The following is a 25,641-nucleotide window of genomic DNA, read 5'->3' as shown; positions in this document are numbered from 1 at the left end:
TAACATAACATTCACAATGTCTGGAACAATCCAAAACTAGCCAGCATACAAAGAACCAGGAAAATGTGGCCAGTTCTCCAGGGAAGAGACAATAAATGCCAACCCCAAGGTGGCCCATGCATTGCAATGATCAAACCAAGACTTCAAAGAAGCTATTATAACTGTGCTCCATTAGGTCAAGAAAAACACACTTGGAATGAATAAAAGGATAGAAGTTCTCAGCATAGATGTAGGACCTATAACAAAGAACCAGATGGAAATGTTAGGACTGAAAAATATAAAATCGGAATTTAAAAAATTTACTGATTTCAATAGGAGCTTGGTGATGAGAAGGCGAAAAAAACCCTATCAGCTTCAAGATAGATGAATAGAAATGATGAAATCTGAAGAACAGAGAGAAAAGGAAATTGGGGGAAAAAAATGTGCAGAGCCCCCAGGGACCTGTGGGAAAATACATTTATATTTTTAAAAATTTGTTAAATATAATTTTTTCTTGTCTAATTTGGTAGAGAAGGCATGGTGGGTGTGTCATGGAGCAGGAAGGGGCAATTCTGGGGGGCTGGACACAGACAGGTCAGGAAGGGTAGGCAGATCTAGGTCTGAGCCCACCACAAGAGGCCCCGGAGCCACGCCACGGAGGGGAGAGCCCAAGATCTCGTACCCAGTCCGCCCTGTGACTTCAGGTGGGACACTGGCCGGGAGAGGGGCAGACGGTTGCTTAGGGTCACAAACATTAGGAAGGGGCAAGAGCCATAGAAGGGATAGTTAGAAGGCCCAGGAAGAACTCCCAGCTTGAGAGAGTCTCCAAGAGCCCCCACTGCCATTGCATTATAAATGGCTGAAAATGAAAGCTAAATACCATCCAAACAGCTAGAAAAACACGGCACACTACGTATTGAGGGACAAGGATCGTGATACATCCATACAATGAAACAGCACTCAGTAATTAAAAGGGAGCAAACTGTTAGTACATGCAAAAACATAAAGGAATCTCACAAGTATGCTGTGTAAGAGAAGTCAAAGTAGGGGCACCTGGGTAGCTTAGTTAGTTGAGCATCCAACACTCAGTTTGGACTTAGGTGATGATCCCAAGGTTGTGGGATAGAGCACCACATAGGGTTCCATGCTGAGTGTAGAGCCTGCTTAAAATTCTCAATCACTCTCTTCCCCTCTCTCCCTCTCCTCCATGTTTTCTCTCTCTCTCTTTCTGTCTCTCTCAAATTAAAAAAATTTAAAGTATATGATGTATGATTCCACTTATGTAAATTTCTAGAAAATACAGAATATAGTGACAGAAGAGCTGATCAAGTGGCCTGGACATGGGAAGGACAGATCACAAAGGCACATCAGGAAGTTTTGGGGACTGATAAAAATACTTGGTATCCTGACTGTGGTGATGGTTTTCCAGGTGCGCACATATGTCAAAAACCATCAAACTGCAGGTTTGAATATATGCCTTTGGTTGTACTTTGTAAAAATAAAGTTGTTAAAATAGGCAAAAGATTCAAATGTTTAACAAATAAAAGTATATAAATCGACAATATGCACATGAAAAGATGCTCAACATCATGAGTCATTATCGTAAATTAAAGCCATGAAGCTCTACTAGTACATACCCACCAGAATGGCAGAACTTTTTTTAATGTTTATTTATTTACTTAGGGGATGGGAAACATGCGGGGAAGGGGGAGAGAGAGAGACACACACATAATCCGAAGCAGGCTCCAGACTCTGAGCTGTCAGCACAGAGCCCGATACAGGGCTCGAACCCACAAACCGCGAGATCACACCCTGAGCCGAAGTCAGACACTTAACCAACCGAGCCACCCGGGCGCCCCAAGAATGGCAAAACTGTTAAAGAGACAGAGAGAAAGGGAAACAGCCCCATCCTTCATGCACTGCTGCGGGGAATGTGAAATGGTGCAACGTTGCTCGGAAATCCGTGCGGCCGCTTCGTAAACACAGGCTTACCGCATGATCAAGCTCTTCACATCCTAGGTGTTCACCGAAGAGAAACTAAAACTGTGCCCACACAGAGTCTTGTGCGCTACCGTGCCTAGCAGCCTAACTGCTGATGGAAACAACCGAACTGTCCGTCCACCGATGAATCCGTAAACACATTGTGGTATGCCGTACGGTGGTGTACTGCTTGGCGGTAGAGAGGTGCAAACAGAATGCCACCAATGTGGATGAATCTCAAAAGTAAAATGCGGAAAAAAGGAAGCTGTGCACAAAAGCACATACTGTGTGATACCGTTTATTCTAGAACGGATGAAATGAATCTATGGCATCAACATGCAGATCAGTTGCTGCTTGAGGCTGGAAGGCCGGGGTGGGGGACTACCTAATGAGAGGCATTTCTGTATATTAATTTTGGAGTTGCTACATGGATACCCTTTACAATGTATATAAACTAGACCTCAGTAAAGCTGATTTTTTAAAAATATGGCTGTATAATGGGGCACGCAGGCAGCTCAGTGGGTAGAGTATGTGACTCTTGATCTCAGGGTCATGAGTTCAAGCTCCACATTTGGTGTGGAGCCTACATATTAATAAGTAAATAGGGGCACCTGGGTGACTCAGTCAGTTAAGCGTCCGACTTCAGCTCAGGTCATGATCTCATAGTTTGTGGGTTTGAGCCCCACGTCAGGGTCTGTGCTGACAGCTCAGAGCCTGGAGCCTGTTTCAGATTCTGTGTCTCCCTCTCTCTCTGCACCTCCCCTGCTCACACTCTGTCTCTGTCTCTCTCTCAAAATAATCTCTCAAAAATAAACACACATTAAAAAATAAAGATATAAATAAATGACTGTATAATGAATTAAAATTATAATAAAACTAAAGAGCTCAAGATATTATGGTGTTGGTACCAAGAGAGACAAAGAAGGGCACCTGGGTGGCTCAGTCAGTTAGGCATCCGACTTCGGCTCAGGTCATGATCTCGTGGTTCATGGATTCGAACCCCGTGTCGGACTCTGTGCTGACAGCTAGCTCAGAGCCTGGAGCCTGTTTCAGATTCTGTATCTCCCTCTCTCTCTGACTCCCCTCTGCTCATGCTGTCTCTGTCTCTCTCTCAGAAATAAATTAAAACATTAAGAAAAAAAAAGAGAGAGACAAAGAGAGGGACAGAACAATAAACAGAGAAACTGACTTGAGTTTAAAATAGTTACAAATTTTGAATGTGGTTACTTTGGCTTTTGAAATCAGGTTGGTGGAGAAATGCGTCATTCATTAACGATATTGCATCAACATATATAATCCAATATATAAAATAAAATTAGGGCCTTATCTGTTACCACTTAGAAAAAATAAATTCCACATGGATTAAAGAGTTAAGTCCATAAAACAAGAAAAGCAAGCTCTAATGGCCCTAGGATCGGGGTGGGGGGTCTGGGGCCTGACCCCCAGGAACCCTGCTGGGTCACACAGTGCTTGGGATCCCGCGATGGAGAAGCCTGAGGCCCTGAAGGTACTGGGGCCCTGTGGCCCTGGGCGCTCTGCTGGGGTTCTCCAGCCTCCAGCCCTAAGGCTAAAGACTACCTTTGAAGGCCGTTGTAGCGGAGGCTCAGCTACCCAGTCTGTAACAAGGTATAGCCGCCCTGAAGGTCTGTAGAGAGGGCTGCATGTGGGGAAGGCCCAGAGCAGCAGCTGACCCTTGGGAGGTGACAACAAAGGCTCGTCTTTTCCCTCTGAGCAGGAACATCAGGCCTGGGACAGAAGCTGGGCAGGGTGGCTCTGTGGGGGAAGGCGAGTATTCGGCTTTGTGTCTTGCTCTGTGCTCCCAAGTGACTGGGAAAGACCCACAGAGGAGAGGGGACTGAAATCGAATGGCAAGAGCAGAGACCCAAGGGGACCGAGGCACTCAGCTATGGGGAGGTCCGGACAGCCCTAGGCAACAGCGTGGAACCTCAGGGCGTGCCCTCCCCTTCCTGGGAAGGCTGCTGGGGCACTCTCAGAGTCTCTTGGCACAAGTCCCTGAGCCAGCTCATTGGGCCTGTCATGGAGAGCTGAGCTTTTCCTTTGTATCCCCCAAGTCCCCGGGGGAGATCTGGATTAAGCTGAATTACGAGGCAGGTGATGATCACAGGTGTTGGGTGCTGGGGCAGGAGTCTCCATGGTAACGGCGCCGTCTGGCTTTCTTGCCTGGCTCCAGGCCTTGTGACTTCATGGTGGAACCTTCCCTGACAGGCAGAGGGGCATTTGCCAGGGGGAAGAGCAGGCTGGGAGGAAGGGATCGGCCAAGGGCAGCTTTGTCTTTTCTGCCAGAGTTTGAAGATTAGTCTTGATCGTGTCACGGTGCGGGCTACCACTGTCTCCAGAAGGGACTCACGAGGCGGTGGCTGAGGGACAGCATAGTGGCATTGGGCACAGGCTGCTTTGCTGAGCCCTTCTGGAGAGTCAGAGGGGCCATTCCTGGACTCCTTGAATCCAGGACCCACTGGTGAAGTGGGGCCAGGGCCCAGGCGGGGAAGACTCTCATGTAGCAGGGCATCTGGATGGCAGGACGGGTAAGGCCTAGGGGCACCCAGCCGCCACAGGGAGACTGTCCCCACAGGCTGCTCACGAGGTAGGGCCCGCCACGAGAGCCCTGCCAGACTTTGTTCTTGAGGCGGATCCCTTCACCCACACAGCCGGCCCTCGCACTCGCCTGGACGTGACAGTGTCCTGGGGCTGCTGCAGCAAGTCACCACAAACCGGGTGGCTTTTGCAACACCAGTGTGTTCTCTCACAGTTCTGAAGGCAGGTGGGCCCCTAGCGACCCATGGTATCTCTTGGCCTGGGCAGCACCCCTCGCGTCTCTGCACTCAGTGTCTTCTGATGATTCCCCTGCGTCTGCGCCCAAATTTCCCTCATAAGGACACCATTCATTGGATCTAGAGCCACATAATCCACTCTGACCTCATTTTAACTTGACTGAATCTACCAAATAGATGCAGACCCTCTTTCCAAATAAGATCGCATTCCCGGTACTGGGAGTTAGGACCTCAGCATACCTCACGGGGGACACAGCTGAGACCACGATACCACACAGGTCACGGTGAAAAGAGCACAGGCCTCAGAGCAGGGTGGGCTTGGCCTCCAACTCTGGCAGGGCCCCCACACCGCCTTGTTTCCTAGGCCCGGCAAGGTTGGGAGGGGGCTCCCGTGGTCTCCCTGAGGTAGAGGACTGCTGTGGGGCCGTGGTGTGTCTGGGGAGGGGCAGCATGGGTGGCCCTGAGCTGCGCACCCAGACTCAGAGCAGGGGGTCTGGTCCCTGCTCTTCAGGAGCTCACAGTCTTTGGGGCCCTGGGCTCTTGCCGAGGGTTAGGAATTTTTGGGGGGACAGTGGTGGTAGAGCTGCACACAAGGGGTTAGGACAGGCATGGCCATGCATGTGGTTAGGGTGGGATACTCAAGGCCTGGAGGCGCCAGCAAGGATCAAGAAGGCCAGGGTCGGACCACAAGTCCTTCCTGTGGGACTCAGAGTCCACAGGGTACCCCTGTACCCCACATGTACCCATGGGCTCCGGTTCTGACCCTGGCAGGCAAAGGTGGAGAATGGGTTGTCTTTTCTCTGGGCTTGGGAAGCAATTCCCCACTCCCCTCCCACCCCATCCTCCCATAAGACATGTCTTTCCCTTCCTGTTGACAGGAAGCCTGGCAAGGACTTTGTTCCCGGCCAAGCCTAGTTTAATATTCTTTCCTCCTCCTTCTCTCCCTCCCACCTTTCTTTTCCTTTATTCCAATATTTGGTATCTGCCATATGCTAAGGCTGTTCTAGGCCCCGAGGATACAGAAGAGAGAGGGGCCTAGCCTCACTGGAATTTATAACTGGTGAGATGAAAGATTAACCAAGTCACAATGCAGATGAATGTTTCACAGCAGAGGTGTGGGGACTCTGAATGAGGGGCATCAGAGGGGTGGGAGTCAGCAACAGAGTGAAGCAGCTAACCCGGCGGGGGGGGGGGGGGGGGGGAGTAGCCTGGAGCCACGAACTGAAGGTGTCAGTCAGGAAAAAGGAGAAGGAAGAGATTCCAGGCAGGAGCATTGGCATGAGCAAAGGCCCTGTGGCAGGAGCATTGGCATGAGCAAAGGCCCTGTACTTGGGGAGTTGAGACGGACTGAGAGGTCTGTGTGGATGGACTGGATGGTGAAGGGAATATGAGGTGGCTTGAGAGTCAGCAGATTGGCCTGGTCATGTGTTGGAAGAGTATCAATATTGCATGCCCACAATGAGCCAGGAGCACCGGACAGACAAAACCGCCACACACCCGATTAGGTGGACTTGGACCAAGAGCATTCCAGTGTGGGAGATGTGATGGCTGGAATAATCGAGAGTCAAGTCAGTGCAAGGGTGGGGTGAGGCAGGGGCTGGGAAAGCTGCTTTGAACTGAGAGGCGAAGGTCAGATCTGGACATAGGTCTTAAAGCAGGACCAAGCTTTGCGTGACTGAGGAAGGGCAAGGAGGCTGGTGTATACAGAGTGGAGTCAGAAGGGGGTGGGGGAAGGATGTCGGTGCCGGCAGGGCCAGGCCCTGCCAGGCTGCTGGGTAACCTGCCCCCAAGGCTGGCAGCCTCCGCTGGGTTCTAACAGAGGGGAGCACACTCAGGTTTATGCTTTGGGAAGACCCCTGTGGCCTCCAGTGTTGGCAGGAATGGGGGAGGTGGGCTCCGGTATGGGGACTTTGGGCTTTGGGTTCTTTTGGTTCCACCTGGGTAACAGGTGGAACACCTTTCTCATTCCAGTCATCCCAGAAGAGCTGTGAGCCTGAGTCCAGCATCTCAGCCTCCCAGAGCCTCCTGGAGGAGGCCGGCCCAGAGCCCCTGTCCTGGCACCCACAGGCCAGCAGTCCAAGGGCCAGTGAGCCCTTCAGCAGCCTTGACCTCTCCCATGGGTCCCCGGTGGCCTTGGAGTACCTGCCCTTCTTCCGCACCTACGGGAATCTCCTGGCGGTGGAGGAGCTGGCCCCACGGCCCGAGGTTTCCAGGGACCAAGGAGGAGACCAGAATATTAGCGATGTGCTGTTCCCCAAGGACTCAGAACCACCCAGTGGGTTCTTCCCGCTCTATCGCTCCAAGGAGGAGTGTTTTCCCAGGCTGGCCCTTCCCGGCAGCTCATGCGGGGTCTCCCAAGACCCATGCACCAGGAAGGAGGCACTGGCTGGCCGCCTCTGCAGGGTGACTGTCAGTGGCGGGGCCTCAGTGAGTGGGGGTGGCCTGGGGAATGTGCTTAAGCCCCTTGGGCTTCAAAGTCCTTACAAAAGAGAGGGAATAGTGGAGGTAGTATTGGAGCCTTTGAGAATTACATACAGTAGTGTGATTATTACACCTGGCTTAGCCAGTGTACCCCAGAGAAACATCTGGGAGTCCTTATGACTTGCTCGGCATGCCAGCAAATACCCCACGTGCATCAGCTCCCCTGTCCTAATAATAGTCCTATGAGCCATGGCTGGTTGCTGCTCCTGCTTTACGGATGAGAAAAATGAGTCTCAGAGCAGTTAAATGACTCGGCCAAAGACACTTAGCTGACAAGAGCAAACCTGGACTCTGACCCCAAGCCGGTGCCCTGTCAGGTCACTACTAGCCACTAACAGAGCCACGGAGCTAGCCGCCGTGACCAAAAGACAGAGCAGGTGGATGAGTGGATTGTAATCCCAGAGGCGCTCCTTCCAGCAGGGAGGCCCAGAGGGGTGGATGCCGTCGCTCGGTGTTCCCCAGCCCGCGCCCTGCCCCCTCCCACGCTGGGCACGAGGCCAATGCTGCATTTCCCATCTTGTGTCCTTCCCACGCAGGCCGCCTCGGCAAGCCCAGGCCTCCCCCCTGGGTCCTCACGCTCGCCACCCTGCTCCCCCATCCTGTGGGTCCCAGCAGGGGGCTGCCACGACAGCGACCCGGCCACCCCTCCCTCCGGGGGCGGTGCCCTTGGTGCCTGGGGGTTCGTGCCTTACTACAGAACCCCGGAGGAGGAGCTGCACGCCAGTCCCGGGCCGGCCGCCCGGGAGATCGCTGCCCGCGGCCACTCTGGACGGAGCGCCAGCCGGTAGCAGCAGGAGCCGCCGAAGAGTGGGCGCCAGCACCTGCTCATTGGCAAGAGGTGAACGTGGCTGGGGGTGAGGGCTCAGAACTGGCCTGGGGCCCCAAGTCCGGCCTTACCTCCCCCTCTGCCTGGGTGCCTAGGACCCGCGGAGCTGACAGGAGGAGCCCAAACGCTGGCGGCCCCTCCGTCCTCTCTGTCTCCTTGGGTGGGCCAACGAGGAGACCCTGTACCCTTCCGGGGTGCAGGTCCACGCCAGTGGCCGCCTCAGCAGGCTCGGGGGTGGCCTTCTCCCCAAGAACTAGAGGGGAGGTATTCAGCCTGTACCCCTTGCAGCCGCAGCCTCCGGAAGCGACCCCGCAGCCCCAGGTGCTCCCTGGGCCCTCCTAGCCGGGAAAACTGCCTGAGGCCGAGCGGACAGCAGCAGCCCCCAAAGGTGCTCCACAGAGGGGCCGTCTGCCTGGCAGGTGCTCAGACCATCCCTCCAACCTGTCCCAAGCTCAGAGCAAGGGAGCAGGACCAGGGGGCGCTGAACAACTGAGGGATGTGGACCAGGGACGAAATAAATCACTACTTATTGGATTGGAGTTGGTGCACTGATGTGATGTTTTGGAGTTAACACGCACAGCCTCCATTAAGGGAGCGTTTGCTCCGTGCCTGGTGGCTTACAGAGACCATCTCCATAATCCTCACGGGGGTAGATGCTTGCATCAACTCCGTTCTGCAGATGAAGAAACAGGCTCAGAGAGGTTAAGTTGCCTGCCTGGGCTCACACAGCTCAGCGACAGTGGAGCTGGGATTCACACCCAGGTCAGTGTGTGCTCAGTGCCTGAGTACTTAAAACCCTTCCCGACACACCCCTCCTCAGTGAGGCTTGCGGGAGCAGGGAAAGAGCCAGCTGCCACCCTTCAAACACCAGGAGGCCGCCTCATCTTTCCTCCTCGCCCCCTTTCCTTTCCTGGCTCCCTTGCTCTGGAGAACGCAGGCAGGGAAAACAACATACCACACATCTGCCAAGGCCCTGGCCCCTCTGGATAACATTTCCTGGTGCCCTAACCGGACCCCAGACACCAGGCTCACCCCACACCACCTGAGGCTGTACTGGGTGGTTATGTAGGCAGCACGTGCTCACCCACCCCACCCACTCCTGGGACTGTGCACCGTGGGACCCAAGTTCACAGCCACTCTGTCCTATGGCAGTGCTTCCTTGCCCCCTCCCCTCCCCTGTGACCCACATACCCCTGATGGCTGGATTTCTGTTCCTCCACTCAGGAGGCCCCCCCTCACCTGCTCCCTAGTTGCCCTGGGGTGAAGTCGTCGACGGTGAAGTTGACAGGCCATGGGAGAGAAATCAGTTGGTCATGCTTCAGTTATGACCAAGAAATTCTTTTTTAATTTTTTAAAATGTTTTATTTATTTCTGAGAGAGAGAGAGAGAGCATGAGCGGGGAGGATCAGAGAGAGAGGAAGACACAGAATCTGAAGCAGCTCCAGGCTCTGAGCTGTCAGCACAGAGCGCGACGCGGGGCTCCAACCCACGAACCATGAGATTATGACCTGAGCCGAAGCCGGACGCTTAACCACCTGAGCTACCCAGGCGCCCCAAGAATTTCTTTTTTTAAATGCACCTTTAAGCATTTCTTGAGGCGCTGCTACGACTTCCCTTTGGGCTCAGTTGGCAATATGGTGAAGAAATATAGGTGCCGTTGCTGCAAGATTTCTTGGCTTTGTTCTTGGAGGGGGTGGCTGGTCTTTCCCCTCTTGCGTTCCCCATGGCTGATCCAACCAGCTGGCATCCCTGGGCTGTCACTGCCCACAGAGACACAGATTGGGTTGGGAAGTGTTTGGCTGTGTGTTGGAAAGTGGGCCCACTCTCTCCTTGCACAGTACAAGCTGAGTCAGCCGTATGGCTCCCTCTTCCCATACAAGTGGCCTTCCAGGCATCAGCAGGGCCCAGAGCCCCACGGGTTCCAATCCCAACCCTCCTGAGGGGAGATGGACACACCTGACTGGCTGGCAGGCTGAAGAGAACCTCAGGTGTTCCAGCTCTGAGAGTTTTCTTGAGGTTGCTGTTTGCAGGAAGGCTCCGGGTCCGGAAGGGTCCTGGGGGAGGGAATGAGCTTGTCTGGAGGAGCAGTCTGCTTCTGGTCAGTCCAGCAGTGTCGGCTGTGAGCTGTTGTGTGCTGACACAGACCTGCGTGAACACAGGTCAGGACGCAGAGGCTAACAACGGTAAGGGCTTTTCATTGTTTACCCTGTGCCAGCCACGGGGCTGGGCGCTTCATGTGCACTGGTTTTCAGTTAACAGTCTCTCCTCCCTCAACAACAGGAAGTATGCTCTTTGCCAGGTTCACAGGGACCCCAGAGCAGAGAACAGTGGGATTTGGGTGGGTTCAGAGCTGCGGGGGAGGGGTTGTCGCACCCTGTGTCTTTCCTCAAGGTGACTCACGGCAAGTGGAAAGAACAGTACTGTCCCTGGGGGTGGAAGGTACTGGTAGTTCCTGACCAGTACAAGCCTCAGGCTTCCGGGGACAAGACCAGCAGGTCCTCACAGAGAGCAAGAGCCGGTCTGCAAGGAGCCGAAGCCGCCTCAGCGTGGCCCTGGGGAGTTTGTCTAGGTGAGAGGCAGACAGCTGCAGAATGGGTCCTCTGTCCTCTCACAGGGAGCAGCATGGGGGCCGAGGACCGCCCACGGTCACTTTGCTGGCCAAGGTCCCCTGCCCTCAGATGCCAGACCTGCAGCCTCCCCTCCCACGGCAAAGGGCCTCTTCCAGGTGGCCTTGTTTGGGCCTCATCCTTCTGGCCACCTGCCTTTCTCTACTGCCTTCAAAGCCCAGCTCGTCTCTTTAGGACCAGCCCACATGTCACCTCCTTCCCTAGGCTTCTGAGTCTGCCCTCAAGACTCTGTCTGGTCCCTACTGGCCTGTTTTCTTTTCAGGTGAGGCTGGGTATGGGGTTTCCTGGCCTCCCCCAGGGCCGTGCAGCTGGTGTTTGAAGAATGCCCGGTGGGGGAGACCTGCCACATGGCAGAGTGGGTAGACACGTCCAATGCAAAACTTCTCTCTGCTGTCAGCATCTTGAGCCCTCCACGCCCCCGGCAGGCTGGCCCCCAGTAGGTGCTCCTCAAGGGCTTTGGGGTGTGATCTCAACTGCTGTCCTGGACCCTTCCTCCTCCCCTTCCCCCATGCCCCTTTCCTCCTACAAGATCTCCTCTATTCTAGATCTGCTGGTCCCTGGACCTGCCTGGCCTCCACGTGTCCTCAGCGCCAGCCCATGTACATCCATCAGTTGAGAGGAAAAGGCCAAGGAGAGCCAGGCTTTCCTTCCTCTCAGATGAGCACAGAGCCAGCTCGGCCCATGGGAGTCTGTCAGGGAGGCAAGGGTGGAGAGCAGCCCAGGGCACTCCCCTTGATTACCGGGGCATCTGCTCCAGAAGCCCTAAGAATAGGAGTATAGTTGGCAAATGTTAATACCAGTTTATTGATGATGAGGAAAGTGAGGCCCAGAGGTTAGGGCACTTATACAGAGGGGTCAGGGCAGGGATGGGAGCAAGGGCTTTGGGGAAAGGCATCTCCACTTTCTGAGTCTTGGCCAAGAGGCAGCACCTTGGTTAAAAGCTGGCCCTTGAGTCCTACAGCAAGCGCATAATCCTCCATTCACTGCCTGTGTGGCTTTGGGGAAATTGCTTCACCTCTCAGCTGTATTCCTTTCAGCTATAAAATGGGGAATTTCTTCGCAGAGTATAGCAAGGTGGTGTAGGTGGAACATATAGGACGGGGCCAGCTTAGAGCCCTGGTTGAAAAAGAAAGACCCTGGTTGAAAAAATTAAAAAAAGAGGTCTTGATGAATCAAGGCAGGTGAAGAGATTGGGGGTGTCACCTCTCTTTACTGGTTACTGGGGCATTTTCCCTCCAAGTACATTCAGCTTCAAAAAGCCTCATCTGGGTCCTCATCAGTCCCCTCTGACACCCTCAGACTCATCTAAGCCCTCCAGGTCAGCAGCTCTTTCACTGCCCAAGTGCATACTTGGCCAGCCCAGGCCAAAGGAAACTGTGCCAGAAAACTGCCCGCTGGGGCAGCCAAGCTGGTTTTTTCCTCCTGGGAGTCCCAAGTGCTGTACAGCAGCGCCCTCTGCTGTCACATCTTGACAAGACACCCATAGCGGTGGTGCTGTGGCCCAGAGTTCAGACTTTTTGGACACTCCCTCAGACGGAATTCATCTGTACTCTCCAAAAGACAGAGAGGGGAATTGAGGCTTGGACTTGCCCAAGGTGCAGTGGCAGCACCAGAAGCAGAGCCCAGGCCACGCAGCCTCCCAGTGGCTGCTTGGCCCCACATCACAGCCCTACACCTCTGTCTGTTTCTTGACTTGGAGTCACATCAAATAGATGCCGGGCCAAATACAGTCTGAACATGCTCTGAGTAGACTTCCTCAAAGAACTGTCCATGAGAAGCTCAAATAGCATTTAGAAAATCTCACCATCAGAGTCAGGGAAGGGACCCAAGAGGTCCTGTTGTCTGAGGCTGATGCAGGACTGATGCAGCAGGTACAGATGCCCATCTTGTTCATTTGCATCCAGCAATCAGGAATTTCCATTTATCTGTCTGCTCAGTGGTGGTGGCTAAGAATGCAGGGACAGTGGATGAGCCAGAAGGGTCTTACCCTCCCAGGCCCCCCAGGCATTGCACAAGGACTGACCAACATGGTCAGGGCTGGAATGAGAAGCCTCAAGAAGGGCAAAAAGAGCTTCACCTCAGCCACCTCAGGTGTCTGGAGAGGCCTCTGTGATAAGGACGTTTCAGCTTAGGGCTGAAAGAAGCAGAAGCTGGCCTTGAGAAAGGCAAGAGGAGGGAGCCGCAGCAGGAGTGGTTAGTGCAAAGGCCCTGAGGTGGAAAAGTGTCTGGTAGCTTTGAGGGCCTGAAAGGATCAGGCTTCCATGACATGCTGAGAAAGGCCCAGGGCCTTTTCTGCTCTGCCTTGTATCTGGACCTCTCTTTGGCTGCGTACTGTCAGCAGGCCTGTCAGATTTCTATTCCACAGCCTTCCCCACTCAAAGCCCACTGAACACTGCCTATCTACCAGGCCTGAACCAGGCCCTGGAGGTTTAGAGGAGAATAAGTCCGTGCCCTATTCTCAGTGGGTCCCCAGTCCCGATAGGAAGTTAGATTATAATCCTCCATGGATGGCAGCCACGGTACGGATATGCCTGAGATATTCTAGAAACACACTGGAGAGACAGCAGCTCTGGTGTGGAGTGGGGTGGTGAGGGCGTCACAGAAAACCGATCAGAAGGTGAGAGCTGAGCTAAGTTGCAAAGGAGTCAGGTATAGGGGTTAGTGGGGGAGGCAGAGGAGCGGGCATTTCCCTACAAATTCTCATGCATGCTTAGTTGCACATGGAGAGCTGGTGGGGCATGAAGGGCATGCTGTCCAGCTGAGGCTCCAGCCTGAGGGGAGGTGGTAGGAAGTAAGAAGTGGAAAGGCAGCCAGACCCATGCCCCCGGACCCTTGCACGCCAAGCTAGGGAATGGGAATTATTCTCGAGGCCCTGGGAAGTCACTGGAGGTCCCTCAACAGAGGAGGCCCGAGCAGATGTAAGGTTTCAGAGGCTCACTGTGGAAGCAGCTGGAGGGTAGACGGAGGACGGGGCAGAGGGCCTCTGCCACCATGATCCAGGCAGGGAATAGCAGAGGCCTTGGCTCAGCCACATGGGGAGACATCAGAAAGGGCAGCACGTCAGAGCCATGGAGGAGATGGCTGACGGATTGGGGCCCCGGGGATCGAGGGATCGTAGACAGCATCCAGGCTCTGGCTTGGGTGACTAGCTGGGTGGGGACACAGAGTCAAGAATACTTGAGGAGTTAGGGGCACCTGGGTGGCTCAGTCAGTTAAGCGTCCAACGTCGGCTCAGGTCATGATCTCATGGTTCGTGGGTTCGAGCCCCGTGTCGCGCTCTGTGCTGACAGCTCAGAGCCTGGAGCCTGCTTCTGATTCTGTGTCTCCCTCTCTCTCTGACCCTCCCCTGCTCACTCTGCCTCTCTCTCTCTCAAAAATAAAATATTTTTAAAAATTAAAAAAAAATACTTGAGGAGTTAAAGGGGCATGTCACATGAGCAGTGATGTGGGGCCACCCAAGTGGAGGTGTTGAGTAAAGCTGTGTGGGCTCAGAAGTGAGGTCTGAGTGGGAGATGAGGGGTGGGGTTTGTGAGCTGGGAGATGGTTGGCTGAGGTTGGGACAGCGTGGCTGCGAGGGCCCCGAGGAAGCCAGCAGGGGAAGGCACAGGGGAGGTAGCACCAAGGAGTGAGAGCAGGGCAGCAGAGAAGAGGAGAATAGCTGAGGGTGGGGGGATGGGCGTCCAGACAGCAAGAGAGCAGGAGGCAGGGCCACGGCCACGGGCCACCAGACGGACTGGAGCAGCTGGCCCAGGACTGTGCTGCTCAGCTCGGCAGGTGGGGGTGAGGGCTTGGCCGAGGGAGTGCCGAGGAGCTGGAGTTGTGGGCTGGATAGGCTCCGTGCAGCCGGGAGACTGGAGGCCCGGGGGCCTACCTGACCACTGCCTGCCACACAGCTCCCTCCCCAGGGCTCTCACAGCCCCCTCCCTGCAGCAGCTCAGATAAACTGTCTCCTCTCTGACAGTTCCCCACAACAGAGGCTGGCACGTAGTGGGTGCTCAGCAAAGTCCTTCCCTGAAAGGGCAGATGAGAGATGGGAAGTGGTGGTCATCAAACGTTAGCAGCCCGTCCCATGTGCATCCCCTGCTGCAGCGGGAAGTGCTCTTGGGGGTTCCCTTCCCAGAAGGAGTGGAGGGAGAAAGGAAATGAGGTTTCTTCTTGCACTAGCAACCCAGGAAGCTGATCTGTCTGTGCCTTAGTTTCTGTACCTGCTCTGTCCCGAGGGCAGAGGACACGTGTGCATGGCAACACAGCAAAAGCTGCAAAGCAGGGAAGCCAGGAGGGAGTGGCAGGCCCGCTCCCACAGCCTGGTGCTCTGGGAGTCCCCAGGCCTGGCCCTTGACTGCCGCTGGACCCGGGTCCTCCCCCTGCCTGTCAGCTGGTGTGCCTCATGGGCATACTTATACCACACATTTGGGAATGGAGCGTGGACGGTGGCTTCTTCTGGAAAGGAGCCTGCTCCTTCCACCCTGCTGCACTTACGAGCAGTGCAAGGAATGGATTTCGGGATGCAGGTGGCTGTCCCAGGGCCGACAGAGCCACTGCCTGCCAGTTGGTGCTGACACGGGACTGAGGAATGACTTTCCACCTGTTGACTTGCTCAATGGTGAAGTCACAAAAAGGGCCATTCTTTGGAGAGCTTGCATTTATTCTAAGGTCCCCGCACAAATCCCAGGCCCGGCAGGTAGGTCGGGGCTGATGGTGAGCCCCGACTCCTCAGCAGGCCTCTTGACCTTAGCATCAAGCCTCGGTGGTCAGACTTTGTCTTGCTTTGGAAGAAGGAGACCTGGGGCACGTGACATGGAGGTGCCTGTGGGAGAAGAGCAGGCCCAGCAGAGCCCCCTTCTTCTAGACCATTCTCTACCATTTTGGGTGCCAGGGCTGGGTTTCTGCTGGGCATTAGCATCAAATTATCTTCTTTCTTGGAAGGAGATCAGGAAGTCCCCCTGCACCGAAAGAAGCCTCTCCACACAGCCAGGCCATGTGTCCCAAGCTGGGTCCTGGCTGGGTGCAGGGCCTACCTGCAGAGAGGATGTTTGAGGAAGGGGGGACTGCACCCGTCTGCCTTCCTGGGGACCTAGGGTGGAAAGTATAGGCTGAGCCTGGGCCTGGAGGGAGCTGGGCCCCTGGAGAGCTGGAAATTAGACATGACCCTGAATCCCCAGGTCTTGCTTGGGCCCAGGATGCTGAGTGGGACCTGGCTGCGATGGCAGTAAGCATGACCGCCTAGGGCTGGGAGAGGGACGAGAAAGCCCACAGCTGATTGGAATCAGGGTTGTGTCAGGTGAACACAGGGTTCTAGCAGAGAAACAATCAGTAGGAGACACATCTATGTCAGCTCAGCGTGGCGTCTGACTGGGCAAATCTGAAATCCGGAGCACAGGCTGGAAGGCTAGAAATACTTAGGAGCTGACATTGCATTCTGCAGGTGAAATTTCTTTTTCCGCAGAGACACCTCCATTTTGCTCTTAAGAAAAAAGAAAAACAACAACAGATTGGGGATGCCTGGGTGGCTCAGTGGGTTAAAATCCGACTGCAGCTCAGGTCAGGATCTCATGGTTTGTAAGTTCGAGCCCCACATTGACCTCTGTGCTGTCAGCAGAGAGCCCTTTTCCGATGCTTTGGCTCCCTCTCTCTCTGTCCCTCCCCCACTAGCGTGCTGTCTCTCGTGCACGTGTTCTCTCTCTCTCTCTCAAATGTAAATCAACAGTTAAAAAAAAATAAAGACTGTATTTTTAGGTAATCTCTATACCCAACTCACAACCCCGAGATCAAGACTCACACGCTGTTCCAAGTGAGCCAGCCAGGCACCCCTCCACTTTGGCTGTAAGGGCCTTTCAACAGATTGGGTGGAACCCACCCAGATTATCAAGGAGGAGCTCCCCTACTTAAGATCAACTGGTATTAGGTGTTAGTCATACCTACAAAATACCTTCGCAGCACTGCCTCCGTTAATGTTTGATTGGATCACTGGGTACTGTTTGTTGCCCTCCCAGCCAAGGTGATACGAAATGGACCCTGAACGCGGGTGGGGGGTGGTGGTGACAGTAATGCCCGCTCAGCTGCTGTGAGGAGGAAGTAGGACCAGCAATGGACACCCCCCCCCCCACCCCGCCCCAGCCTGGCCCGAAGACATCCTTATGGCTAGTGTTTATTTAGGTCTGACTTGGAGCGTAGCCTGGGGCTAGGCGCTTTCCGCACACTATTTCAGTTACTTATGGATAGATAGGGTTCTGCATCCTGGGGCTAGCCAGAGACGTGTGGAGGGTGTGTCAAGATTGTCCCTAACCTCTAAAACAGGCATGGAAAATTGTGTGTTCTGTGTATCTTATAGTGAAAGTGTCTCCAGCTTTCAATCAGATTCCCGGAGAACTAAGAACTTGCGGCTGAGCTGAAAGCGGTTCATTCAGTGAGAACTCTTTCAGTGCTGTTTTAGAGAGAGGACGTGTCCTCACAGGCAAATACTCCTATCACAGAGAGGTCTTGGTGTTTGTAATCAAACACCTCCCGACCTTGGATAAAGCCTCCCTTTCCACCTCTTGTAATGAGTTGTACAAAACTGTCCCGGACAGCACTGCAGTGTCTCGGAGGGGGTGTGGACAAGGTAGGGGCTGGCATCTTGGCCTCCAGGCGCTGAGGACCTGCGATGGCAAGGAATGGGCGACGGAGAAGGGCGGGCAAAGGCAACGCCCCGCGCCCGCCCCAGCGTCCCGGACCGGCGAGGTGCGGCGCCTTTAAGGTCCGCTGGGGGCGTGCTAGCAGCGGCCACGGGCGCTTGGAGAGGTGAGCGCGGCCGCCCCGCGGGCCCTGCGCTGGGAGACGGACTCGAAGTAGGACCTGCAGCGCGCGCTCGAGTCGCCCCCTTCCTCCCCCGAGCGCGGGCCGGCGGGCCGTGCCCCGCAGACCCTCACTGGGCACCCACCACTCCACTAGGCGCTGCTCTAGCCATGGGCAGCTTCCAGCTGGAAGACTTCGCGGCGGGCTGGATCGGAGGTGAGCCCGGCCCTGGATGAGAGGGACCCCCCCTCCCCCCGCCACCGGAGGTGACTGTGCTTGCGGGAGACCTCCCCGGGCCACGGAGAGAGAGCGAGCCGGCCGAGTTCACACGCGCTGCTGGGGTCTGGGAGCCCCGCGCCGTGCGCCTCTGCTTAGCGCACAACGTGCGCGCCGCCTGCGGCCGGAGCGCCCCGCCGCCCCGCCGTCCTGCGGCTGCTGGCCTCGCTGTCCCTGCCCTGTTGCCAGGCCTGACCCCCGCCAGCCTCGCAGCTGCTCCCTGAGCTGTGGCTTTGCCTCAAAGTGAGGACTCGCCCAAGCGGCTCCGGTAACGATTAAACCGGCCGTCGAAGCCAACAGCCAATGGAGAGTCCGGGAGCGCACACACCCTTCGGAGACCGGGGGCTCCCCCGAGTTTGGGGTCCTGACTGAAAGAACTTGTGGGTGAGGGTGGAGATTGCCCCAGGCGCGGGATGGAGCCCGGCTTAGCGATCGGGCGGCGAGGAGCGCTGGCTGAAGCTAGCCTGGGGTCTGGAAGCCCGGCGCCTGGCGGCAGGCAGGTGCCCATTGCCACAAAGGACGAAGGAACCCCCTCCCGTTTGCAGCCTTTGTCAGCTGTCAGGTCCTCACTCCCAGCACTCTGGGACCCGGTCGTCCCTTTGAGCTGCTGCTGCAGCCGCTGTGTGCGGGGCCTGGGATGGGTTTGCGTGGGCGAGAGTTGCATTAATTTCATTGCTTCTCATATCTTCTCTTTCCAGTAGGTTTATTTCTCCATTTTTCTCAGCTACTGACCGGGTTTGGGGAAGGTTGGAGATGGACTTCACTTTTTGTAAACTTTATCCTTCTTTTGGCCCCATCTAAGAGGATCATCAGAAAAGGGATGCTGGCAAACGCAGCCCCTGCCCAAAGACAGAAGCAAAAACAAAACTAAAAACCTGAGGTGCTGAGGCAGAGGCTATAATTAGCATGTTTGTGCCCCACCAAGGGTTCTGGGAAGACCAGGAGATTTGTCGGAAAAGGAAAATGAAACAATGAGAGCAACAGACCAGATAGGATCCCCCAATCCCTTTCTGGTGGCCACTCCCACCTCTTTCCCACTTGTCCCTCTCAGGAGCAGAGGTCCATCCTTCTACCAGAAGCAGCTCTTCTGTACAGGCTGTCTTGAGTCAGACTGAGACCACCCTGTCCTAACTTTACTGTGTGTGGGGGGGGGGGGGCTCTGTACCCAGAGGCTCACTGGCCATATCCAGGCCCTCTGTTTTGTTTTGATTTTTGTTTTTTTAATTTTTTAAGCAAGTTGGGGAGGGGCAGAGAGAGGGGAGACAGAATCCTATACAGCCTCCCCACCATTATCCTGGAGCTGGATGTTGGGCTGGAACTCAGGAACCTTGAGATCATGACCTGAGCTGAAATCCAGTCAGATGCTTAACCGACTGAGCCACCCAGGCGTCTCGAGGCCCACCATCACCCATTCTGAGGGAAAGCCTCCCCTGCTTAAGGCTGTCCCCTTAAGTAGCCAGACCAACATCAGTAGGGCCGCCCCTGGCTTGGTTTGAGAAATGCCCTAAAGGGTGAGGCTGTCAGAGTAGCTGTAGGTCTGTGATGACCCAGGGGCCCTGCCCAAGTCACACAGTAAGCAGAGCATGGTCCTTTATTCTGTGATTGTCCTTATTTTCTTGACGTTAACATTTCTTACTGTTTTTTGCTTTGCGGACTTTCTTGCTTCTGTGAAGTGAAGGTGAGTGTATTAACTGAATACTTAGTAGGTAGCAGATGCTGGTTAAGTGCCACATGTATTTTTTTTATGTTTATTTATTTATTTTGAGAAAGAGAGCGTGGCCTGGGGAGGGACAGAGAGAGAGAGAGAGAGAGGGAGAGAGAATCCCAAGCACCCTCCATACCCAGCGTAGAGCTCAACATGGGGCTCAATCTCACGACTGCAAGATCACATCCTGAGCCAAAATCAAGAGTCGATTGCTCAATCCAGGGGTCCCCACATGTTTTTTTAAAGTTGTTATTTATTTGTTTATTTATTTTTTAGAGAAGGGGAGAGAGAGCACATGCTCCTGGGGGAGAGGCAGAGAGAGGAGGGAGAGAGAATCCTGAGCAGGCTCTGCACTGTCAGCACTGAGCCCAGTGCAGGGCTCCAACTCACAAACCCTGAGATAGTAACCCAAGCAAAATCAAGAGTCGCTCAACCGACTGAGCCACCCAGGTGCCCCCTCACCCCCACTGTAGTTTGAAAACAACTTTACTGTGGGGCACCTGGGTGACTCTGTCGGTTAAGTGTCTGACTCTTGATTTTGACTCTGGCCATGATCCCAGGGTCATGGGCTCATACCCCACATGGAGCCCCACGTCCGGCTCCATGCTGAGAATGGAACTTGTTTGATGTATTCTCTCTCTCTCTCTCTCTCTCTCTCTCTGCCCCTCACCCACACACATGCTCTCCATCAACATAAATAAATAAGTAAATAAATTAATATTAAAACGTCCTTGAGGTTGTTTTACATATCATAAAATACCCTCATTTCAAGTATACAATTCAATAATTTTTTGCAGCTTTACCAGCGGTGCAGCCCTTTACCATCAATTTGTTGCAGCACACATTCCTCGCTCATAATCACCTTCATGCCCATTTACAAGTTAAATTCCACCCCCTCCCTCTGGGCAACCGCGGCTTTCCTTTCTGGCTGAATAAATTAGCCTTTTCTTGGCATTTTATATAAATTGAGTCACACACTATGTGATCTTCTGCCTATTTATATGTTTCTTTATAACTTTATAACCCAACGAGGTTTCACACCCTCATCGTGTAGATACTCATCTCACAGATGAGGGAATGGGAACCCAGGGGCGTTAGGTGCTTGTCCAAGTCCATGCTTTTGCCATGAGCACTGAGATCTCATCCCGAGAGGCCGATGCCAGGGCCGTCTTAACCCCTGTACTCATCGGTAGCTATTTTCTTTCTTTAAGGAACTTGCATAATTAAATTTCACCATCACATCCTTTACATTTTGTTTGAAGTTTCACTGGTCTGTGAGGTCCTCCGGTCTGAAAACCACTGGCCTGATTGCCTTGTTTCTTCTCTTGCGTTCCCTGCTTTCAGACGGGTGGGCTAATGAGTGACCAAGGAAGCTCAGGTTCAAAGTGGGCGCTAGGTCTGCCTCCCTGGGGTGTGCTCACTAGTGAGGAGACACCTGGAGTCTGAGATCCAGAGGTCCTTTCTTTCCCTGCTGGGAGGGGTTCCTGTAGAGTGAACTTCCCGCTGCCTGTCACCTTTCCGCCCACTTCTGTGGGAAGGAGGGTCTGAGAGGGACCTGAGGGAATGTCCGTTCAGGGTCAGCTGCCTCTGCCCCTCCACCCGTCTGCCCTTCTAGGATTGCCTTACCTGATTACATCACCGCTGCTAGCAGAGAAACTTCCTCATCTGCTGGATGGAGAATTTGTTGCCGAGGACTGCTTCCCATTTCAGCCTCACAGTCCCCAGCCTCTACAAGGGCTGCTTCATCTGCGTGGCCTCTGGGTAGCCTTGCTTCCATGTAAAATCATGCGACCCTTGTGATTGCATGTGTAAATGGGCATCTTTCTGTGAGAAGAAAAATCCAGAGTGTCCTTAGAAGAAGAGGGCTTCTTTAAAACAAAACAAAACAGGATAGTGGCAGCATCTCTCATTCTTTTTTAAAATATTTTAATGAGAGACAGAGAGAGAGACAGAGCATGAATGAGGGAGGGGCAGAGAGAGAGGGAGACACAGACTCCCAAGCAGGTTCCAGGCTCTGAGATGTCAGCCTGATGTGGGTCTTGAACTCACAAATTGTGAGATCATGACCTGAGCTGAAGTCGGACACTTAATCGACTGAGCCCCCCGGGTGCCCCAGCATCTCTCAACAGCCTATAAGAGCCAGGACTCTGCAGGTACTTTACAATCATTACCTCGCTTCGTTCTTACAGTGGAACGATAAGGTACGTGCTAATACTATTCCCACCCACAGATGCCAACAGTGAGGTGTGGAAAAGATGAAGTGACTTGTTAGGTAACCAAAATGTTTCTGGGGTTTCTCCTCATACCCTCCCCTTTTTATTTGAGGCAAAATTCACACAACATAGAGTTAACCATTTTAAAGTGTCCAGTTCCATGGCGTTTCGTATAGTCGCGGTGTTTGTTGTACAGCAGTCCCCTCTTGTCTAGTTCAGCTTTTTGTCACGCCCAAAGAAGTCCCTGGATCCAAGAGGCAGTCACTCCTACTTCCCTTCTCTCCAAGCCCTGACAACCACTTGTCTGCTTTCTGCCTCTGTGGATTTGCCTGTTCAGGAGAATTCATGTAAATGGAATCAGATGATGCGTGACTGGATACATATGTGACTTTCTGTGCCTGGCCTGGTGCATCGCGTCTGCAGCGTCCATGCGCACGGCAGCGAGCATCTGCACTGCGTTCCTATTAATGTCTGGCAGCATTCACTGTGTGCTTTTACCACGTTTTATTGGCCCACTCATCCCGTGATGGACATTTGGGCTGTTTCCACCTTCTGGCCATCATGAGTAGTGCTGCTGTGCTCACATATGTTCATGGACTTGTCACAGTGACTGTTTCTGTTCTTCTAGGGATCTGTCTAGGAGTGGAATTGCTAGGCCATGTGGCAACTCTCTGTTTAAGTTCTTGAGGGAACGACACACTCCACAGTGGCTGCACCATTTTAGGTCTCCACTACCAATGGACGAGAATTCCAGTCTCTCCGTATTCTCGTCAACTCTTCTTGTTTTCCTTAAAACAAAACAAAACACCCTAAAAACAATTAGGGCCATCTTAGTAGGTGGCAAGGGGTCTCTGTGTGTGTGTGTGTGTGTGTGTTATTGATTTGCTTTCCCCTAATGACAAAGAACATTGGACATTTTTTCACATACATGTTGGCCATTTGTGTATTTTCTTTGGAGAAATGCCTATTCAAGTCCTTTGCCCTTAAAAAAAAATCCTTCTGTTATTGTTATTGTTGTAAATATTCTTTATAAATGCTGAATACTTATTCTTTATAAATCCTGGATACTAGACCCTTATCAAATATATGATTTGCAGATACTTCTTCCCATGCCATAAGTTGCCTTCACTTTCTTGATAGTGCCCTTTGCTGCACAATAGTTTTTAAGTTTTATGATACCCAGCTTATTTTTTCCTTCGTTATTTATGTTTTGCTGTCCTGGCTAAGAATCTGTTGCCCATCTAAGGTCGTGAAGCTTTTCCCCTACATTTTAGCAAATGACTTTTCTAGTCTTAGTGCTTCCATTTAGGTCTTTGGTCTATTTTGAGTTCATTTTTGTGCATGGTACGAGGTAGGGGTCTAACTTCCTTCTTTGGTGTGCGGATATCCGGTTTTCCCAGCACCTTCACTGTCCTTTTCTGGGCTGCTTGTTTCTTGAGGCAGAGCCCAGGTTTTACTTCATTTCCTCTGCCTTTCTCAGTGCCTTTGGCAGGGCCTAGCGCCCTGGGGGGGGGGGGGAGGCAGCTGGGCATTGAGTGATTGAGTGAATGTGAGCACCTGAGCCTCGGTCTTATCCCAAGAGCCAGCCGGTGCGTGTGAGGAGCCCAGGGGCTGAGTGACCAACCAGGCCCTTTTCTTTGATCTACAGGTGCGGCCAGCGTCATTGTCGGCCACCCTCTGGACACGGTCAAGGTACTTCAGACCATGTTTGCCATTACCTCTTGGAAGGGGGCCTGGAGTGAGTCTGCCTCCAGGAATGTGTCTGCCGTTTCTGATTCTAAGCCGGCCCCCAGCCCAGGGCAGATTGTCTGTGCCAGCCCAGGGGAGGTGGGGTGCCAGGGGGACGGGTTTGGATCATCATTCTCCTCTCCTTACTTGGCAGTGCTTTTGTTTTTGCGAATGCTCCACTTCTGCCTCCAGGTTCTCGTGGGCTGTGGGGGAGGGGGCAGCCCCTGCCAGTGAGTGTGGAACTAAGAAACCAGGAGAGGTTTCAGATGTGAGGTGGCATCGGGGTCCAGAATTTAAGGTTGGGTTTTAGGGGATTCGAAAACATGTTCCAGGCACGGAGGAGAGCCACGAGGCACTGAGATGGGGACACTGCGCGGGGGCCACACTTGAGAAAAACATGGCCACTGTTGCTGGTGCACCAGGATCCTGAAAGCAGCTATAGGATCAGAGTCCAGGGATGGGGGTCAGCCCTTCAGGTTTGGAGGCCTTCAGTGCAGGGCGTGTGAGGACTCAGTAGGGTCACATGCCATTGGGATCATCCAAGCCCCTTGTTCGACAGGTGTAGAAACTGGTCCGGAAAGGGGAAGGCGTTTCCTTAGGTCATATAACAAGTTAAAGCGTTGACAAGTGAGGTGACTCCAACCCCATCCTCTGTGTCCCCAGAACACAGAGCCCTACCCGGAAAGCATGGTCACAAATAGTGCCTTCTCGCCCCTGACCTGCACGTCCATAGCTACAGCTCTGCCTGGATCGTGCACACAGAGGAACTGCTCAGGCCCTTCCCAGCGGGCTGCTACAGTCCCTTCTCTGCCCATCTTTCTCCCTTTGGGACCGTGCACCCCTCCTAGTCAGAGCCCAGGCCTGCTCTCTTCTTGGTGGCAGATCACCCTATTTTTGTTAAAAATTGAAGCTATTTCCTGGCCCCTTGTGTCTCCCATATGGCCATGTCTTTTGCTCAGACATCAGACATGCACTGGACACTTTGTCTCTGCAGGCCGTATGTGGATAGCAGGGCATCGGTGGTGGACCAGACAAGTCCAGTGCCTGCCCCTCTGGGCCTTCCGGCTACATTCCTGGCACAGGCAACCGTTGTGTCTCCCGGGTGGAGTGTCCTTCCCTTACCCCCAGCGTGTCCAGGGGCTGGTGGAACTTATTGGAGGCATGCCCTTCCCGCACAGGCAGTCAGGCCACCTTAGTAGGCTGGGGCCCTCCTCCTCCTCTCCACTCGGGCCCTTCCTGATACATAAATCCGGTCTCTGCCCAGCCGGAGAACCTCTCCGCTCAGCGCACCAGCCTGGCGATGCCAGCTTACGTGGCCGGCCTTGCATCCTGCCCAGGGATGTGCCCCGGGGCCCTCGTTACTCCCCAGAACGTGCTCCTTCCTTTCTGTCTTCTGGCTAACATTTTCTCTGAAGTCTCTCTCTGAGAAAGGTCCGAGCAAGAGGCTCAGAGTCTGAATCACCTGCAGGACAGTCTCTGCCTCCCTTCCCCTGCTCTCTTGTAGCCAGGGCGCAGCCCTTAGCAACGCCCCCCACCCCCCCGCCCCCCGCCAACCTTGCCTTCCTCATCTGAAAAATGGGCAAAGAGCACCTCCTGGAGGGGCCGTTGTGAAGATTGGCACCGTGGCACTGAGGCTGGAGTAGTGAGTGAGCCGTTTGTACCCTAAGGAACACATACGCAGTTGGGAGTGAGTTGTGACTTGTCTGAGGTCCCAGCGCTTATCCTCAGAAGAGCCATGCTAAAAGGACCCAGTCAGGGTCCTTCCCCTGCCCTTGGCCACCTCATCACAGGTAGGAGGGCCAGCCCGTGACTGCTTGGTAGCCTTGGAGCTGGGATCTGGATTCTCACCTGGCTTTCAGCACAGCTGGGGCATTTGGGGCATATGCCTGGGGCAGTGTGACCAGGGTTTGCTAATCAGGGCTCAGCTGCCTTTAGACCAGCTGGTGAACCATAAGAGAACAAATATGCATGGGTGTCAGCCGCTACATGTGTCCTAATTTGTTACAACAGAAGTAGGAAACGAATGGTGGAAGTCAGCTTTCTCAATCTGCAAAATGGGTATACTGTCCATGCTGCCTGGTGTTTGTGGGATTCCGTGAGAGAAGTTCCATAAGGTGCCCCGTGCTTCGGCAGGTGTGCGGCTGTCCTGCACTGAACACTGGCATCGCCAGGCTGGTGCGCTGAGCGGAGAGGTTCTCAGGCTGGGCAGAGACCGGATTTATGTATCAGGAAGGGCCAGAGTGGAGAGGAGTAGGAGGGC

At 53.9% G+C, this 25,641-nt stretch overlaps 1 protein-coding gene and 1 long non-coding RNA gene across 4 annotated transcripts in view; both read left to right on the top strand.

Annotated features, from left to right (window-relative positions):
- Window positions 1–7,968: 7,968 nt before the first annotated feature.
- On the top strand, window positions 7,969–8,597 carry LOC120238496. The gene is made up of 2 exons (XR_005530240.1): window positions 7,969–8,070; window positions 8,347–8,597. It is a non-coding gene; the product is annotated as an uncharacterized LOC120238496 (long non-coding RNA).
- Window positions 8,598–17,520: 8,923 nt separating this feature from the next.
- The window catches only part of SLC25A48 (solute carrier family 25 member 48), a 48,728-nt gene continuing 40,607 nt past the window's right edge, over window positions 17,521–25,641 (top strand). For all 3 annotated transcript variants that reach the window (XM_039242240.1, XM_039242238.1, XM_039242239.1), the window contains exons 1-2: window positions 17,521–17,675; window positions 23,302–23,345. In XM_039242240.1, the coding sequence (XP_039098171.1) occupies window positions 17,630–17,675; window positions 23,302–23,345 (90 nt within the window). In that variant the 5' untranslated portion in view covers window positions 17,521–17,629. The remainder of the gene's footprint in view (window positions 17,676–23,301; window positions 23,346–25,641) is intronic.

This window comes from Hyaena hyaena, unplaced genomic scaffold (genome assembly GCF_003009895.1).
Source record: "Hyaena hyaena isolate Hyena2069 unplaced genomic scaffold, ASM300989v1 scaffold_214, whole genome shotgun sequence".
NCBI lineage: Eukaryota > Metazoa > Chordata > Mammalia > Carnivora > Hyaenidae > Hyaena > Hyaena hyaena.
This window is presented reverse-complemented; position numbering and strand designations above follow the sequence as displayed.